Source organism: Orcinus orca, chromosome 1, assembly GCF_937001465.1.
Source record: "Orcinus orca chromosome 1, mOrcOrc1.1, whole genome shotgun sequence".
NCBI lineage: Eukaryota > Metazoa > Chordata > Mammalia > Artiodactyla > Delphinidae > Orcinus > Orcinus orca.
Window position 1 is genome coordinate 169,899,505 of NC_064559.1, and position 19,717 is coordinate 169,919,221.

Here is a 19,717-nt window from a genome sequence, read left to right on the forward strand (position 1 = left end):
ATTCAGCAAATGTTTTGGTGATTTACTCTGTGCTAGAAACTGGGACACAAGGGTTAGTAAAATAGTTATGAAACTTCTCAGTCTGGTGGGGAAGACAGACATTACTCAAACTATACACAAATAACTTTATTAATTACAAACTGTAAAGTACTATGGTTGATTCTTACATTTGCTGTACACTCTTTAGGTTATAAAGGACTTTTCACACACATGACTTCATGGGAAGCCGTATAGTATAGGGATCAAGAGCACGGATTTTGATGTTGCAGAGCCCTGGGTCCAAGCCTGCTTTACTCATCTAACTTACAAACTTTGTTCTTGGACAAGTTTCAGAGTTCCACTCTCCTCATCTTTTGAATGCGGGAAAAAATAGGACATTTGTCACAGAGCTATTTTTGGACTACAATGAGATAATGCATGTAAGGTCCTCTGCACAATGCCTGACATGTAGTTGCTAAGCAGTAGCTATTATTATGATTACACAAGCTTTTTCTCTTCATAACACTTTTCCCTGAATCCCCCTCTCCTTCCAGAGAAGAGGCAGTATTTGAAATCAAACAGATTTGGGTTCAAATCTCAGGTGAACCACTTACTAGATGCAAAATGGAACTAATAATATCTATCTTAAAGCGTTATCCATGGGAGTAAATGAGGGGAAATTTTCAGGGAGCCACACAAGGGTCTAACACATAATAACAAATCTTTCGACTTTGACATCAATTCTTACCCTTCATTGCGTCAACTATGGTCAGGGAAGCAGGATCCATTTCATTCAAGCCACAGCGACTTGAGGCAGGAAGAATCTCCTGGGGCCCCTCCCTCAGGAGTGATGGGTGAGGTCGTCACTGAGACGTTCTGGCCTGTGTAACACGAAGATCTTGGGAGTGACAGGGGAAGAAGACAAGAGAAAGCAAGCCCCTGGGCCTCAGGAAGGGAGGTCATTCGTTGTTAGACTTGAGTAATAGGAGTCAACAGAGCCAACTCAGGGTGGCGTTATTAGAGGTATGTTGATATGGGGTTTTCATGGGCAGAGCTAAGGCAATAACCCTAGATATTGGGTAGTCGGATTTGAGAAAGAGAAATTCAGCTGCAGGGAGGAGACAAAATAAAGGCTACCCTCAAGGCCTCTTCCATCTCAAGCTGCCAAATTGCCCCATGACTCTGGGACTGTGGTGGGTCCAGGAAGTGGGAGTCAGCAACTCTGAGGCATAAAATCAGAGAGGCACTGAATGTTTGGATGGAGTGCCAGGTCCCAAAAAGAATGCCTCTTTGTCTATATGCCATCTATGCCAAAGCAAAACAAATTTATCACCCTCTCCTTGAAACTGCAGAGGAGAGCCTAAAAAGTTTAAGCAATAAAAAAGGGTAAATGGAAATTGATTGTTCAATATCATCATTACTAATTCAAGAAGTATAAAATGATATTGCTAATCTCTTTACCTGGTAAGCTAATTTTATTATTTTATTTTACTAAACATAAATATGTATAAGGGCTCAGGCCCCCAACCGTATTTTCCATCAACTTTTATGAGAGTGTCTCATGCCTTTCAAACAAACATTCCTGTAGTGGTTTTCAGGATTTCACTTTCATAGGGGAGGGTGGGTTAGAGCATTAATGGAACACTAATCATGTGGTAGTGCATAAATGGTGGGGTTCAGGCATCAGATAGTGAGGGGGATTTCAGGAATACTGGAGTAATATATTTTATTTTACTTTTAATTTTATTTTATTGAAGTATAGTTGATTTACAATGTCGTGTTAGTCTCAGGCGTACAGCACAATGATTCAGTTGTACCTACATATATATTTTTTCAAATTCTTTTCCTTTATAGGTTATTGGAAAGTATTGAGTATAGTTCCCTGTGCTATATAGTAGTTCAGAGTTACCTTTTGATATCCCGTTACTGTTCCCATAAGACTTGATCAGCCTTGGCTGTATTTCATTGTCTTTAAAAAAACACAAACCATTTTTATATGTTGCTTTTCTTCTTAACTCCATAGATGGATGGAAAAAAGATGGGTTGAATCTAAACATAAGCTGGATTATGGCAAATTTCAGCTCACTGCAGGAAAATTTTACAGAGACAAAGCATAGGGTAAAGGTAATTACTACAATTTAAGAACATACTTGCAAGAGGGAGGAGATATGGGGATATATGTATACGTATAGCTGATTCACTTTGTTATACAGCAGAAACTAACACACCATTGTAAAGCAATTATACTCCAATAAAGATGTCAAAAAAAAAAAGAACATACTAATTTACTGGGAAAGTTCTGACTTTTATACAACTGTTTTTATTTGTGATTACCAGTTCACTTCTCTTTCTTAGAATAAAAAGAAGTAGTAGAATGTGAAGAATGAAGTCTCCACAGAAATAATAATGTATTTGTTGAGTAACAGGTATTTAAAAGTTCTTAGACACATTATCCCCGTTAATCTTCCTAATAACTTCATGAGATGGTTACTATTATGTTCCCAATTTTTCAGGGGGCCTCAGAGAAGTTGAATAATTTGCCCAAGTCTATATTCACAGCTGGCAAGAGGTGGGGCTGAGACCTGATTCTAGGTCTGACTCCAGGACTGTGTTCATTACCCCGGACCATACTGCTTTCCCCAACCCTAGGATTTTTTGAATTTAACACTCTGCACTCGAAACAGGGGAAAGCACTATGTAACCCCCAAATACTGCTCTCCCCTGGAGCTGCCTGCTACAATAGAGAACTGAGCAGATAGACCTAGAACTATGACTTGCTGGCTGCATAATTTAGGCAAGACTTTTCATTTCTCTTAGCCTTGATATTAGATGGAGATAATAGTCATCATTTGCCATGTTCATTAGACAGGGCTGCTGTAAGAGCCAAATAATTATTAGGAGGGAAGGAGGAGCTCTAGGCAATGGTTTTTTGTCTGAGGAAGCTTCTGTCCTATAAATAGAATCCATTGATTGTCCTCTGGAGTGATTTCCCATCTTCTTTCTCCTGGCTACTGTTATGAATCTCATTTTCATGTTTAGTAAAGAGGAGAATTACGAATTGGCTTGAACATTTAAAGTCTCATTTAAATCCACTCTGGAAAATTGTTTCCCGAGGAGAAGAGTACTGGAGGCTGTCTGAATGACTCTTCTGAGGGCTCAGTCTGCACAGCGGCCCACCTACTCTCAGTTTGTTTGTTTGTTTTTAAAATTAATTAATTAATTATTGGCTGCACTGGGTCTTCGTTGCTGCCCACGGGCTTTCTCTAGTTGCGGTGAGCGGGGGCTACTCTTCCTTGCGGTGCTCGGGCTTCTCATTGTGGTGGCTTCTTTTGTTGCCGACCGCTGGTCCTAGGCGCACGGGCTTCACTAGTTGTGGCACATGGGCTCAGTAGTTGTGGCTCGCAGGCTCTAGAGCACAGGCTCAGTAGTTGTGGCACATGGGCTTAGTTGCTTCGCGGCATGTGGGATCTTCCCAGACCAGGGCTTGAACCCGTGTCCCCTGCATTGGCAGGCGGATTCTTAACCACTGCGCCACCAGGGAAGTCCTCTACTCTCAATCTGATTTCTTGGTTGTTGCTCCCCACATCTCATCCTACTCAGGTTCATTAGGTACCTCCTGGTTTTCTAAAAGGGTTCTGGGTACAAACGAGGCTCCGGGGCGTCCGTGTGTGTGTGGGGAAATCACATGGTTACACAGCTAAGTTTGGTAGAGTGGAAATTCAAGACTTGGTTTTCTACCTGTGGGTTCAGTGCTCTTTCCTTTGTGCCCACTCCTCCCTCCATGAAGTCTTCTCTGGCTATTCTAGCCTCCCTTGAGGTCTTTGGGGAAATAAGCATGCTCTTTAAAATATAGACAGCTCCTAATGTAATATTAGACATGAAAGTGCTTAAAGCACAGAGCCTGGTGTGCAATAAATGCTCAAGAGACATCTGAATCAGCACCTGTGATCCTTCTGAGCAACTTAACGCATATTTATTGAGCATTTCCTCTATGCCAGATCTTTTTTTTTTTTTTCCGCCATGCCACGTGGCTTGTGGGATCTTAGTTCCCTGACCAGGGATCGAACCCAAGCCCTTGGCAGTAAATGCACAGAGTCCTAACCACTGGACTGCCAGGGAATTCCCCTTAGATCTTTATATTAAAGATGCCCCTGCTCTTCAGGAGCTTAAAAATTATTCAAAGAGACTGAAATAAACTTAATTGCAACATAATGTGACCCAACGAATTACAAAGAGCTGTGGGATCATGAAGGAAGGACCCTAACCAAGCATGAATAATGATAGTCCCTTGCATTTTATATTGACAGTTTACAAAGTGCTGCTCACATCTCTTACCCATTTAACTTTCACGGGAACCCTCTGGGGTATGATTAATTATCCACATTTTGCTGATGAGGAAGCTAAGACTCAGAGAATTAAAGTGACAGAGTCATAACCAGAAAGCTGGGCAGCAGCTTAAAATAATGAAAAGAGCACTAGCCTGGAAGTCTGGACATTTGGCTTGTGTGTCTGTCACTTGTGACTATATGATCTTAGATAAGTAACTTTCCCTCTCTGGGTCTTGGTTTTGTCACCTGTAAAGTAATGTAGTTAGACTAGAAAGGCTTTAAGACCCCTTACAGCTCTGATATTCTCTGGACGAGGAGATAAAGTCTCGGGTTGGGGGGCTCTGGAATTAGATAGACTGGTTGTGTGATTCTGGACAAGTGAAATAGCCTCAATGATTTCATGATAAAGTGGAGATATTAGTAGGGCCCACCTCATAGGGTTGTTATGAGGATTAAGAGTAGTAATACACATGAATGAAACATATTGCCTGGTAAAGAGGAAGTGTTCAACAAATGTTAGCAACAATTATTACTTATTCTAAGAGTCTGTGCTGGGCCTCTTCCTACCACAGCAGTTTTGCACGACAGAGCCTGATTCTGGCCACCCATGGGGTCTTAATAGAAACAGAGCTTGTTTTGTAAAGCTTCAGAATAGTATTTAAGTATCTCTTGAAAATCAGAGACAGTATGGTATAAGGGAAAGAAAGAATCAGTCAAACATGTCATAAAAATCCCAGTTTAGGGGACTTCCCTGGTGGTCCAGTGGCTAAGATTCTGCGGTCCCAATGCAGGGGCCCTGGTTCGATACCTAGTCAGGGAACTAGATCCCACATGCTGCAACTAAGAGTTCGCCTGCCACAACTAAAAGATCACACATGCCACAACTTAAGATCCCTTGTGCTGCAATGAAGATCTTACATGAGGAAACGAAGATCCCCTGTGCCATGACAAAGACCCGGTACAGCCAAATATATGAATAAATAAATAAATATTTAAAAAAAATAAAGTGGGTGCATTAAAAAAAATATCCCAGTTTAGCTCCTTACCAGCCTTGTGGCCCTAAGCAGGTCACTTCACCTCCCCGTGACTCAGACTCCTAATTTGTAAAAGTGAAGATAGTACAAATTTTGCAGGGTTGCTCTGAGGCTTGAATAAGATTATGTGTGTAAAGCATCCAGGACGTCACCAGGACGGCATGCAGTAGGTAAGAATGTAGCAGAGATTGGTGAGACCAAGTGCTAGGTTTCTCTGACTGCTCTTAGGGTATTTAAATCTAGAGATTCTGTGCTCTCTGCTCTCAGGTCTCCAGACCAGTAAAGATGCCAAGTTTTATGCCCCTCTCCACCAGGTTCAAGAAGCCATTCAGCAATGAGAACGAGACCTTGGTGGTTCAGTTTTCAGTAAAACACAAGCAAGGCATCCATTGCGGTGGTGGGTTCATGAAACTCTTTCCTGACACCCTGAACCAGGAGGATATGCATTCAGAATCCGAGTATTACATCATGTTTGGTAAGCTCTCTGATAGCAGTCGCTGTCAGCCCTGTGAGGTCTTAATGAGAGCCACTGTAGTTGTAGAAAAGGCTCAGATGGAAATTTATTTTTTAAAAAATTTATTGTATTGAAGTATAGTTGATTTACCATGTGTTAATTTCTGTTGTACAGCAAAATGATCCAGTTATATATATAGTTTTTATACACACATACACATACTAACATACACATTCTTTTTCATATTCTTTGGAACAGGAAATTTCTAATGTGATAGCTCCACCTCCCTCTGTGGTAAGACTCTTAGAAGACCTGAGAAAAGCAACTCTAAACCTAAATGTTAATATAGAGGTGAAGAGTCACATGGTATTAACAAGGCTACAGTACAGAGAGACACTTTTCATTTCTAAGAGAAAAAGAAAGGGATCAGAAACTGTGTAGATACCCTCAAATGTACCTATTACAATAAGGCTTTGTGCTCTGAAGGAGGTTCCTGCCCTCAGGGAGAAAAAGGCACAGAAGGTTAGGGAAATCACCTTTATCCAACATCTGTAGTGCATCCAGTGTTGCATCTGTAACCTCAGTATACTGGCCCTCCTTGGGGCAGTCCAGCTCTTACTTAGCTCAGTTTCAATGTGGTTGATATTTAAAAAAACAAGAAACAACGGCAACTAATCCAACTCCCAAATCATTGGTGAAGAATGTGGATTTTACTGAAGGTTTTTGCAAATTCAGAGGAAAGGGTTAAACTACGCATCATAAACGAACATTTCCTTAAAATTCTCTCTAGATATTTTTTCTTTTCCCAGGGAGCTCCAGATCTCTCTCTTGCCCTCGCCAAAATCCTCCTCTTCATCCTTTTTCTGTCTGAATCCCTTCTCCCTCAACTCTTTTTCTTATCTTTCAATCTCTTTCTTATTTTTCTTTTTTTTTTTTTGCGATACACGGGCCTCTCACTGTTGTGGCCTCTCCCGCTGCGGAGCACAGGCTCCAGACGCCCACGGGCCCAGCCGCTCCACGGCATGTGGGATCCTCCCAAACCAGGGCACGAACCCGTGTCCCCTGCATCGGCAGGGGGACCCTCAACCACTGCGCCACCAGGGAAGCCCTCTTTCTTATTTTTCAATCCCTTTCTTAGATAGACCAATAAAGCACTATGGGGGTCTAAAACAGGAGTCTGCCCATCTCTATTTTTTTCAGAATCTACACTTCTCACAAGGCGCTTATATCTGTAATGTACATGGTAGTTGTAGTAGGGAAATTGGAAATAGGTTTTTTTAAATGTGATTTTTTTTCCCTTTCAAATGAATATTATTTACCTGATGCTCAAACAACCCAACAAGTTTGGGCTATTATCATCTCCATTTTACAGATGAGAAAACAAAGGCAAGAAATTTGCCCAAGATGAGCAAGTCGGAAGTCAGATTTTGAACCCAGTCTGTCTGGCTGTAAAGCCTGGGCTTTTTCTACTCTACCCTTTTGCCTTCTGCTTGGTGTGGGCACAGGCACATGAATCATTTTTTAAAAGGCAGAATGAAGACATATTTTTAAAAAGGTATTGATGAGGAGTTATGAGATCACAAAAGATGACATGTCCACCTGGGGGCATTTTGGAGAAGGTATTAATTATTCTTTGAAGAATGAGTTAGATTTTAGTAAGCAGAAAAGGAGAGAGAGGAAATGTAATTTGGGCATAGGAAACTGTGTGTACAAAAGCTCAGAGACACGAAATTCAAATGCAAGTAGGAAAACGATGAGACCAGTGTAGCTAGAGCACACTGAGTGGTGTGTGTGTGTGTGTGTGTGTGTGTGTGTGTGTGGTGCATGCAGGAACATATTTAGGATAGTCAGAGAGCAATAGCATGGGAAATTAGGTAGAAAAACTAGGTTAAAACCTATTCTTGGTGAGACCTTCCTGGTGGCACGGTGGTTAAGAATCCACCGGCCAATGCAGGGGACACAGGTCTGAGCCCCTGTCTGGGAAGATCCCACATGCCTCAGAGCAACTAAGCCCGTGTGCCACAACTACTGAGCCTGCGCTCTAGAGCCAGCGAGCCACACTACTGAGCCCATGTGCCACAACTACTGAAGCCCATGTGCCTAGAACCCATGGTCTGCAACAAGAGAAGCCACCACAGTGAGAAGCCCGCGCACTGCAATGAAGAGTAGCCCCCATCGCTGCAACTAGAGAAAGCCCGCGTGCAGCAACGAAGACCCAATGCAGCCAAAAATAAATAAAAATAAATAAATAACTAAATTTATATTTAAAAAAAAAACCGTATTCTTGGGCCTTTTCCAGGTTAAGCTCTCTGGACTCACAAATCAACAGTTTCCTCTAAAGCTTTCACAAAGCAGGAAGAGCCCCGGGCTCTGTTTCTAGTTAGGCTTGGGTTTAAAGCCCAGCAATGCTACTTATTAGCTGTTTGAACTTCTGCAAGTTGCTTAACTTTTCTGGGCCACAATTTTCCCAACTAAAAGTGGAGATAGTAATACTTCCTTGTGAGAATTAAATGATGTGGTATTAAGTGCCTGGCACAGGAGGGGCTTCCAGTTGGGTTTGGTCAATGGAATTCTGGCAGAAGATCACAGGGAGGGAGGAGAGTTGTGTCCCTTGACTGAAGGTCACAGCTTATCTCCTGGCTGTCCTCTCTACTGAACTCCTTTTTTTTCTGGGCTTTGGTAACTGCCCCTTCTCCTAGCCCCTTCAAGCTTAGGGGTGGGAATAGCCTGGAGCATAGCATTATTTCTTATATTTTCTCAATGTCCTGCCCCCACCATTTACAACCGTCCCTTTACGCAGGTTCGATCCCTCATTGGGGAACTAAGATCTCGAATGCCTCATGGTGTGGCCAAAAACAAAAACAAAAACAAACAAACAAAGAACAAAAACAGAAAAAACCCAAAACAAAACAAAGAATTAAAATAGTCCCTTTATTAAATTATCCTCAAATAATCCTAAATTTGTGTGTGCTATCTCTTTCCTGCTATGTCTGTCTTAGCCACAAAACAGGCAAACTGCCTAAAAGTGATGTAAATTCATGTACTGAGATTTAATTTCCAGGTCCTGACATCTGTGGCTTTGGCAACAACAAAGTACAAGTCATCCCTCATTATCAAGGGAGATACCATGAGAACAACAAGACCATCAAGCCCAGGGTGAGTGTGAGGGCTGGTCTTCAGCCTAGGGGGAAGGATAACCATTTTGCATTTGTTATCTCATTTAATCCTTACAACACCCCTGTAAATTAAGTACTATCATCTCCATTTTGCAGATTAGAAAATAGACCCAGAGAAGTGCTGTAAATTACAGGATTTCACATAGGAGCAGTTGGTCTGAAAGCCTAGGAAGTCATGTAAGCTTATCTCTTGGAACAATGCTTGCCATGGCCCACTTCCCCACTGCTAGATATTGGAAGAGACGGGGGAGGTGGGGAGTGCTGGACTTAGAAATGGGTGGTGAGTTTACCTTAGTAACATCAGGGTTAGAGAGATCTAGGTTGGCTGGAGGATAATAGTTGGATTTCATCAGCCACTCAACAGGAAATCACTGAATGCCATCTCTGTGCTGGGCCTTGGGCTGGGGATAGAGTGAGCCAGGCATGGCTTCTAATCTCTCAAAACTCAGAGTCCAGTAAAGGTAAGAGTCAAGCAAAGGAGAATGACTACCTAGTCTGATTGGGGTCTGTGAGAGCACAGAGGAGACCCCAACCTGGTGCCTTAGGAAATGCTTCAGAGAAGCACAAAGAAGGTTTCTACTGTGCTGAGTTTTGAATGATGAGCATGAATTGGTCTTGTAAAGGAAGGTGACAATTTTAGGGAGGATTGAGCTACTAGAAGAGGTAATCACATGAGAAAAGTCAAGGAGACTTGAGAAAGAGTAGCACCGCAAGAAGTTTGGCACAAGTAGAGCACAGGGGAGAGGCAGAGACTGAGTCTAGAGAAGACCCTAGGTCCTGGGTCATTGGAGAACTTGTGTTTGGGGCAAAGTCCTTCCCTAGCAGGACTGTGCATACAGGGACTCCCTGGGATCCCGCTCAGGGTAGGCATTGTGCTGGGACCTGCAGATACAACAGATGAGTCAGAAACGACCCCTGCATTTGAGAAGCTCAGAGTCTAGTGGGACAGACAGAAAAACAGACAAGATCAAAGAATGACCAGAGCTGTGATGAAGGGAAGGATGGGAACTAGGGGAGACCAGAGGAGTGTGTACTCAGGAGAATGAGACCCAAAGTCTCTTTTGGGTTAACCAGAGAAATGGGATGAGGGATGTGGTAAAGTGTGTTTGTGACTATGTGGGAAGTGGCATTCAGGAACTGAGGGCCTATTTTAGATGGTGATTTTAATGCTTGAGGTCCAACAGGGGACTGAAATATTCCTCGTTCCCTTTCTAGATCAATAAAGACACTCACCTGTACACTCTGATCATTCGCCCCAATGCTACTTATGAGGTCAAAATTGACAACCAGCAAGTAGCAGCTGGGGACCTGGAGGACGACTGGGACTTCTTGCCTCCCAGGAAGATAAAAGCCCCCTATACCCGGAAACCAAGGAAATGGGATGAACGCCTACAAACAGAGGATCCTGAAGATAAGAAACCTGAGGTGAGGTGTTTCGATGGGAAGCAGGAGGGGATCTTAGCTGTGGGGATGGGCAAAGGAAGCTAGGAACAATGGAGCAGAAACGGGGAGCATCTTTCCCTCAAGGAGGTGTCCAGCTAAATATTGGTATCCAGAGAGGCATGGAGGGAAGAGGGAAGCACCTCACGTTTATTGAGGATTTACTGCCCCTGCTAGCAGCCTCTATGAGGACAAGGAAAGTGATGCTTAAAAATGAAGTGACTTGCCCAGGCACACATACATTAGAACCAACATTTGAACCTGAATCTCTTTGATTCCAAAGTTATTGATATGGGAAACATGTGGAACATACTCACTGATTCATTATCACTCACTGGAAAGCTGTACTGGATACAACTGTGAATAGAACAATCCAGGGACTGAGAATCCTCCTGGGACTCAGAATCTAGTGAGGGATACAGACAAGTACATAGATGCAGGTCACACTGTATAATTAATGGTGAGAGTCAGGAAAGCCAAATCCTGTGGGAGCCCCAAACAGGCTCCTAACTCAGGCTGAGTTGGGGTGCAGGTGGTGTTCTGGGAAGGAGGAGGTATGCTTCAGTGATTTGGTTAACCTAGGGATTGGAAAAATAGACTTTGGTGTCAGACATATATGGTTTATATCCGAGCTCCACCATTTACTAACTGCGAAACCCCACCTATAAGCAGTTAGACCTTGGGCAAGGAATATAACTGCTGTGAAATTTCACAAACAGGGATTATTATAATACCTATATGTGAAGGTTGTTGTGATGATTAAATGAGCTAATTAATGCCTGGTACATAATAAGTTCTTAATACATGGCATTTATGTGTTAATCATGTACTGAATGTCAAACAGTACATTCATTACAGCAAGGGAAATTGAGTTGGAGGAAAAATATTCCAGACCCTGAGAACAGCAGGAGTGAAGGCACATCAGTCAAGTGGAAAGTAACATGGTTATGTAAAGAACTGCAAGCAGCAGTTTAGTATTTTAGGAGCATAAAGTTCAAGGTGGAGAGTGATGGAAGATGAGTTGGAATGGTCTGTTGGAGCCAGGTCATGGAGGGCCTCACCTGCTGGGCTGCTGCTCCTGAGGTCAGAGCAGATTCACCCTCATGCAGAGGAGATGCTCAGGGTTCAGCAAGGAGCAGCATGGCACCCAGCAACTGGAATCCATTCTGTAAGGAGAGGCCTGTAGAGAGGTGGGCAGTGGCTCAGCCATGTGTAGGGAGATTCAATGGGCTCCAAACCCAGGGGGAGGGAGGTGTAGTCAGAGAATTAAGGCAGATGATCAAGCAGTGTCTGGATCTTCAGCACCCTGGGAGAATTAGGGACTAGTTTACTTCCAGACCCAGCAGGCAGGCTCAGGGCAGCAAGACTAACCATAGACTCTCCCTCCTGGTGTGGACCATGCACCTGATGTAGTCAGGGTTGGATCAAGGCCTGGGGGAGAGGGGAGAGGCTCCAGGCCTCTATGCTACCTGTTGAGTAGACCCGGAGAAGGTGGAGACTACTTAGATCGGCTGGGCTCTATCAATTCTATAGCCCCCAGGAGAGGATGCTGACTGTTAATGTCTCAGGAACCACAAAACAGCTGAGGCATCCCAGGAACTAGGGAACTTCATGCTACTGAATGACTGTGAGTCTAGTGGGCTTGGCAGCAAAGCCTTTAGTAAGTCTGGGAAGTGGTCAGCACCAAGGTGAACTGCCAGGTAGATAGAGCAAAACTTTGGAGGCTCCAGAGCAGAAGAAATATGAACATTAGGACAGGCCATGACTTGGAGCTCTGTCTTAGGAAATAGAAGGGACCTGGGGTACAAGGGAGGACTGATACAGATCTGGGAACATGCTGGGGTACAATGCAGGTCACTAAGAGAGGCCTTCAGGAAGAGGGACACAGGCTAGAAGACTTGTTCTGACAATCGGGGCACATAACTGGGGAACGGAGAGGGCAAGGATAAGGGAAATTCCCATCTTATTTGCGATTAAAGTAGTCAAGGTCAGAAGGATAGAGAATATGAGGAGGCACTGGAGTTGCTTAAAGGCTTTTTCTCTGCTGTATGTTTTGGATTTGTTTGCAGAGCCCTGCTGGGCTTTCATAGGAGTGAGGACAGGAGAGCGGCAGGGGTAGGGCGCCAGGTCCAACCCTACTGTACTCTGTACCCCAGTTTCATACCGGCCCACCCATCTGCACTCATGGAGGAACATTTTGTTTTAGGACTGGGAAGACTTCGAATACATCCCAGACCCGGAAGCCAGACGACTGGAATGAGGCAATGAATGGGGGTGGGAAGGGCCCCTGATACCAAACCTGAAGTATAAGGTGAGGGGGTCTCTCCTGCCAATCGGTATGAGAAATAAGAGAGAAGAGATGTAAATTTTAATCTATAGAACAGAAACTCTGAGATCCTGTGGTCATCTTCCTCCTTTCCCCTTCTCCATAAGACTGTAGCCTCATTTGGGCCGTGTTCTCAGGGCTGTGCCTATCTGGGAGAAGGTGGTCAAGGTTGATGCTGGGAGGCAGAGGTCCAGGGAGCCCTAGGCAAGGGATTTGTCCGGAGTGGTGGAAATCAGTCAAAGGAACATGATCAAAACAGGAAATGGGTCTGGGGTCAGGAACCGGAAGTCTCAGAAGTGGTCCAGAAAGGGGAAGGGTAGGACATGAATGAGCCAGGCATGTTGGGGGAGGGTGGGGGAACTTCTTTTTAAGGGCTAAGTCCTGACCTCATGTCAGAAATGAGAGGGAACTAAAGGAATCAACTATCAAATGCTCCAGAGATAATACTGACTGAAACAAACATTGTTTTATTTGGTCACAGTTTCCTACACTGCACACCAGGAAGGAATGGCCCCAAGTCCAGAGTCCTTAGATGGTGGTTCCCTGTGAAGCTACATTTTCTTAACATCATGAACAAACTTATGCAGAGAGCTGGGACCAGGCTCAGAATGGGTCTCTGCTACCTTGTTCATAGCCCTCTGGGTAAAAAGGGGGAACCTGGGGGCTTCCCTGGTGGCTCAGTGGTTGAGAATCTGCCTGCTAATGCAGGGGACACGGGTTCGAGCCCTGGTCTGGGAGGATCCCACATGCTGCGGAGCGGCTGGGCCCATGAGCCACAACTACTGAGCCTGCGTGTCTGGAGCCTGTGCTCCGCAACAAGAGAGGCCGCGTTAGTGAGAGGCCCGCGCACTGCGATGAAGAGTGGACCCCGCTTGCCACAACTAGAGAAAGCCCTCGCACAGAAACAAAGACCCAACACAGCAAAAATTAATTAATTAATTAATAAACTCCTACTCCCAACATCTTCTTTAAAAAAAAAAAAGAAAGGGGAACCTGGAAGAGTCTTGTGCATTAGCTCAAAGAAAGGGAGAGAAGCTCAAGGAATCCTGCTCTGAATCCTTATGCCTAATTGATTAATCTTTCTGATTGCATGAGAAGAATGGAAAAATACTAATGCCATGTTCACTCTTTGGTGCTTTGCTTAGGGACAATGTAAACCTCGGATCATTCACAATCTCAGTTACCAGGGGGAGTGGATTCATCCAGAAATAGACAACCCTGAATATAAGCCCGACCCAACCATTTGTCACTATTATAACATTAGTGTCCTTGGCCTGGACCTTTGGCGGGTAAATCTCTCTGGGCTCAGAGCCAGGGAAGAACAGTCCCTCTAAAGGTTCCACAAAGTAGAAAGAGCTCCAGGCTGGAAATTACAAAACTTGAGTGAGTCTTGACCTTTCTAAACCTCAAACTGTTCCTCTTTAAAATGAGATTAATTATATTCATCCTAATAATTACAATAGCTAAAATTTATTGAGTCTCTACCATGTACCGAGCACTATTTCAGAGACTTTGCAAGTGCCATTTAACTCTCACTATGAAATCTCCTACTTCTAAATGTGAAAACTGACGTTCAGCAAAGTTAGCTAACTTGCCTGAAGACACATCTGGTAAGCAGAAAAGCTGGAATTTGAATGCAGGCCTTTCTGAGGCTAGATTCAGTGTTCCAATACTTTATACTGCTAGTCTGGTCCTATGTAAATCTTGGGGTAGTTCTGGAAATAAAAGGGAATCAGAGATGTGGTAAATCTTTGAAATATTAAAATCCCCAGATAGATGTTGGGACTGATTGTCCCAGCCATGATGACAAATCCTGACCTAGCCTCCCTCTTCTCTGCCAGTTACCTTTCCTGGCTCTGATTTGAAGGAAGAGAGGAGGGCTCAGGTACTCAGGCCTTCACAGAGTTGTTTTCTTCCAATGAGACCTGATGTTGAAAATGCGAGTATTCTCTCCCAGATCAGGAGAAAGAGAGCACCTCAAGTGCCTGCCTCAGAGTGAAAGCTTTAGCCCAGGAGACCTCTTGGAAACTGCAACCTATCAATACATAGTGTTGGAATTCCCTTGGAGAGGAAGGGGAAGTGAGCATTAATATCCCTTATTATTACCCTGTATTATGTTTGAGAGAATTGAGAATCAGAAATGTCACATGATGTGCCCAAGAGCACACAGCTAGTGCATGGGAGAGACAGGATTCAAAGGTCTGTCAGCCCGTAAAGTCCTTGTTTATTGATTACACCCACCGTACAATAGAGTCTCTAGAAACTGCAGCCACTTGTCCTTGGGTGTATCCTGGAATGTTCTACAGCCAGTGAAATCTCTGTCTCTGACCAGTGATTTCTACAGTTCAAGGCTGCTAAAGGTCTCTTGAACAGACACTCCCAATTTGAAGCTTTCTTGGTTTATTTATTTATTTTGACTTTCTTGTTTTCCTGGCTCAGTGAGGCCAGCACACAAGTGTAAGGAGATGATGTATGTAAATTACCATGTGCATAGTAGGGGTTCAGGAGAGAAGGAAGAAGAGAGACATATGTCCTTCTTTTGTTCCTTTTTTCTCTGAAGAATGTGGATACAGTTTGTACAAATTCCCATTGTTATCTCTTTTTTTTTCAGTTGTCCCTTTTTAATAAATAATAGGAACTTTCTACATCTTGAAAAAATATGTGGTCATATTAATATGCCTAATCTGATTGTTTCCTTAAAATGCATTGGGTTTTTTTTTTTCCACTGAAAACATTAAGGCACACACTTTAAACAGTTTCTTTGTTCATATACAAAATTTAAAAATTATTTGACAGTAATTGCTCTGAGTTCTATCTTCCTCCTCAAGTAGGCAAACCTTTCTATTTGAGAATTTAAACCATGCTGAAGGAGTGTTTCTCAAACTTTAACATGCGTATGAATCACTCAGATCTTAATAAAATGCAGATTCTGATCCAGCAGGTCTGGGACAAATCCTGAGAGACTACATTTCTGAAACTCCAGCATTATCTCTTTTTTTTTTTTTTTTTTGTCTTGTGATACAGTTCTGTACAATGCTGACATCACCCTTGCAGGCATCCTTTCCTTTTAAGTTCTAGTTGGGTCTGGCACTCCCAAGTCCTACTCCACCCTACCCACTCAGCCAAACCAACACATCCAGTTTATCACAGGGCCCCTGCACCTCACTGGAAAAGCCTAGAGACTCTCAGCATAGAGATGGGCTGGAATTCTCTCACCTGCCCTGCACCAACCCAGGGTTCCAGATGCTCTGTGAGTCCATCGCCCTCTGCATCAGGTCCTAGCCTAGTAAGCTGCTTAATCTTCCTGCTTAGTCCCTGACCCATCCTGTCCTCTGTTCCTACACTCCCACACACAGTCCCTTTTCTTTTCTTTCCTTTTTTTTTCCTTAGGCAGAAGATACTGCATTCTTTCATCAGGACAGAGGCTAGGAGGAGATGGCAGTGAACAAGAAAATTCTTTCTCTTAGCTTTGGGACTCCTTATGATCTTTGAAGGAGTAGTGACACAAAATGCAATGAATATAGCCTAACAACCATAATGCAAAGCAATTGACATTCCTTAGGTCATATGGTCTGTGTCACAGACCTGTGGGGCTGGAGGGTAGGGCTTATCATCTCCGTTTTACTGACCAGGAAGTGGAGGGCTTAGAAAGGTGACTTGACTTGTCAAGATCCCATAGCTAGTAAGTGCCCAAACCTATACTCTTTCCATTTTATGATTCAAGTGGGACATCACAGGAAACCAGGTAACTTTCAGTGAATTAACTTTTTAGGCTTTACAGTCTCACAAAGCTCTTTCTCACATATTCTTTTCTCCTGAGAACTGTAAGAAGAAAGCAGGGAAATTATATTTTCTTCCATTTTCCAGATAAAAACATGGAGGCACAGAAGAGATATGAGTAAACCAAGGTCCCTCCACTAGTGAGTTGTAGGAAGCAGGACTGGCCCTCATGTCCTGATTCTCAGTTGGAGGCAGAGCCAGGAGTTTAGTGTAGGGGGGATGGCGGTAAGTGAGCACCAAAGAGAACAGGGGAGATTGGAAACATTTCTCCTGCGAGTAGAAAAAATGGAAGAGCCAAAAAATGAGCGGTTCCCTGACCAAGACTGCTGACAGCTCAAAAAGAAAAAAAACAAAACAAAAAATAAATCCCAACTCACAAAAAGAAAAAAAAATCCCAAAGAAAAAAATCGTAAAGTTGCATAAGGAATTATTAAAACCAATTTTTTAAATGGCTCAGAGGAAATTAACGATCTTTATTCAAAGTGGCTATTTTGTCATTTATTTTTCTGCTGAAGGCAGGGTTGGGGGGATGATGTAAGCCAAATAAAAGTCTTTCTTATTTAAAAAAAGCAAAACAAAACGAAACATTTTTCAAACCCTAGAGGAAGGACACATGATAACTCATGCTGCAAACTTTCTCGTGGTCACACAACGGCTCTCACAGCAATTAACTTGCTGATTTATTTAACATATAATGCTAAAGCAAAAAAATCCAGAATGACTCTCCTTTTGTTTCTTTTGAAACATATCCAGATAATGAAAAGTTATGATAATAACTATTATCATTTATCGAATGACTGTTATCTGCTAGACACTGTGCTTTACATATATTATTTCTAATGCTCATGACAACACTTCAAGTGAGTTAGTTTTAATACTTCACTTATGAGGGAATAGGCTCAGAGGAGTTGAGTAACTTCCCCAAAGTCACACAGCTAGTATGTGGTTGAGCTGGTCTGTCTGACTCCATGACTGCTGCTTTTTCTATTTTGTTCCTTTATCATTAATAAACACTGAAATTATTGTATACCGTTGACTTGATTCATCCTTTTCTTTAATTGTAATATTAAATATGTTATTTTAAGAAAATAGAGAAATATGGTGGAGAATCTAAATTATGCTTGCCCTTCTTGTTGAACCTTTTCTTTTGCCCGTATTCTTTTATTTTTTTCTGATTATATTGAGGAGAGAACCTTAAAAAGGACATCTATAAGTGGCAGCAGAGACTATCAATCTGAGCTGGGGCAAGAGCCACTGGACAGCAATTTGGAGCCTAGCAGAATGATGAAAATTTCTTCACAATCCTCTGAAAGAGTGGTCACAGGCTTGGAGAACACAGAACCTTGGGAAACAGTAACGTAACTTCTTTCTAGAGCAGATCAGCTAAGGTGGTACAGCATTCTGGACCCTCTGTGCTCTTAATCATCTTTGTATTCCCTCACTCCACCTCAGTTATTGATTAAAATCTCTGGTCCGTGGCCTGGGAATCTGCATTAGCAAAGCTTCCAGTTGATTTTTTAAAGCCTTTTGACCTAGTTCTAATAATCCCATTGTTTTCATTTCAACAGGTGAAATCAGGCTGCATCTTTGATAATTTCCTTCTTACAAATAATGAAGAGTTTGCAGAAGAGGCTGGAAATAAGACCTGGGGAATAAGAAAAGTAAGATTTTCCCTCCCTTGGATTTCCAGGTGTCTGACTCTTCAGTTGTGCACTGTTCTCTGCATTTAAAAAATCAGTCTCACGGTCATTGTCTCATTTGCTGGTTAAATGGCCCTGAGAGGCAGGGTAAAGAACTTGTATTCATTGGACATCTACGACCTTGTACTTGACTCTATGACCACTTTCCAAAAGTCTTCCCACTAAGCCCTTAAAACAAACCAGCAAGACAGGTATTGTTATTCCCGTTTTTCAGATGTAGGAATTGAGATTCATAGAGTATAGATAAACTGTACAAGGTCACATGCAGCCTTTAACTTGTTGAGTTAGAATGCACACTCCTTCTGTGTCACACGCCCTGCTCACAGTGTGGTGATCTAGAAGGGAGCCACTGAACCCATTTCTGATGGATGACTTGGAGAAGGAAGCAAGATGTTAGTGCTGTTTACCAGTTTCCCTGCTCTCCTAGAACTATTTTACGGGTGGAGTGATACTTAGGACAATGGCTTCTTCTTGGTGCCACCCTTCACCCAGACCTCCTGGTTCTGGGCCATTCAAGCAGGTTTGTGGCCAATGCTTGATTACCCAAAAGGCAGACAAGGCTCATGGTTAGAGCACCAGCAAAGCACAGGCATTAAAAAGAAATTTATTTATTTATTTGTTTATATTTTTGGTTGTGTTGGGTCTTCTTTGCTGTGCGTGGGCTTTCTCTAGTTGCGGCGAGTCAGGGGGGCTACTCTTTGTTGCGGTGCTCGGGCTTCTCATTGCGGTGGCTTCTCTTGTTGAGGAGCACAGGCTCCAGGCGCGCGGGTTTCAGTAGTTGTGGCTTGCAGGCTCTAGAGCGCAGGCTCAGTAGTTGTGGCGCACGGGCTTAGTTGCTCTGTGGCATATGGGATCTTCCCAGGCCAGGGCTCGAACCCATGTCCCCTGCATTGGTAGGTGGATTCTTAACCACTGTGCCACCAGGGAAGTCCCAAAAAAGAAATTTTTGAGAGAACTTTGATACTTACCATTTTCAAAGAAGCATTGACACAGTCATCATGGAAAAAATAAAAATTAGACTTTTTACACTTCTGAGTCTGGTTTTGTTTTGTTTTTACTCTGAGGTTATCATCTAATACTGTTATTTTTAAAATAAATTTATTTATTTTATTTTATTTATTTTTGTCTGCGTCGGGTCTTCGTTGCTGCGCGTGGGCTTTCTCTAGTTGCGGCGAGCGGGGGCTGCTCTTTGTTGCAGTGCACGTGCTTCTCACTGCGGTGGCTTCTCTTGTTGCGGAGCACAGGCTCTAGGCGTGCGGCCTTCAATAGTTGTGGCACACGGGCTCAGTAGTTGTGGCTCGTGGACTCTAGAGTGCAGGCTCAGTAGCTGTGGCGCGCAGGCTTAGTTGCTCTGCGTCATGTGGGATCTTCCTGGACCAGGGATCGAACCCGTGTTCCCTGCATTGGCAGGCAGATTCTTAACCTCTATGCCACCAGGGAAGTCCTCTAATATTGTTTTATTGAGGAAATATTACATATTGGTCAAGAGCATGAGTTTTA

The 19,717-nt window shown here is 43.2% G+C and overlaps 1 protein-coding gene across 2 annotated transcripts in view; it reads left to right on the forward strand.

Moving 5' to 3' along the window:
* Positions 1-992: 992 nt before the first annotated feature.
* LOC101276098 (calreticulin-like) overlaps positions 993-19,717 on the forward strand; it is a 29,933-nt gene continuing 11,208 nt past the window's right edge. The window contains exons 1-5 of one of the 2 annotated variants that reach the window (XM_049700166.1): positions 993-2,103; positions 2,335-5,816; positions 8,857-8,951; positions 10,187-10,396; positions 18,086-18,178. In XM_049700166.1, coding sequence (XP_049556123.1) covers positions 5,627-5,816; positions 8,857-8,951; positions 10,187-10,396; positions 18,086-18,178 — 588 coding nt within the window. In that variant the 5' untranslated portion in view covers positions 993-2,103; positions 2,335-5,626. Of the gene's footprint in view, positions 2,104-2,182; positions 5,817-8,856; positions 8,952-10,186; positions 10,397-18,085; positions 18,179-19,717 lie in introns of those variants that run through there. The other variant, XM_049700174.1, reaches the window with a different exon arrangement.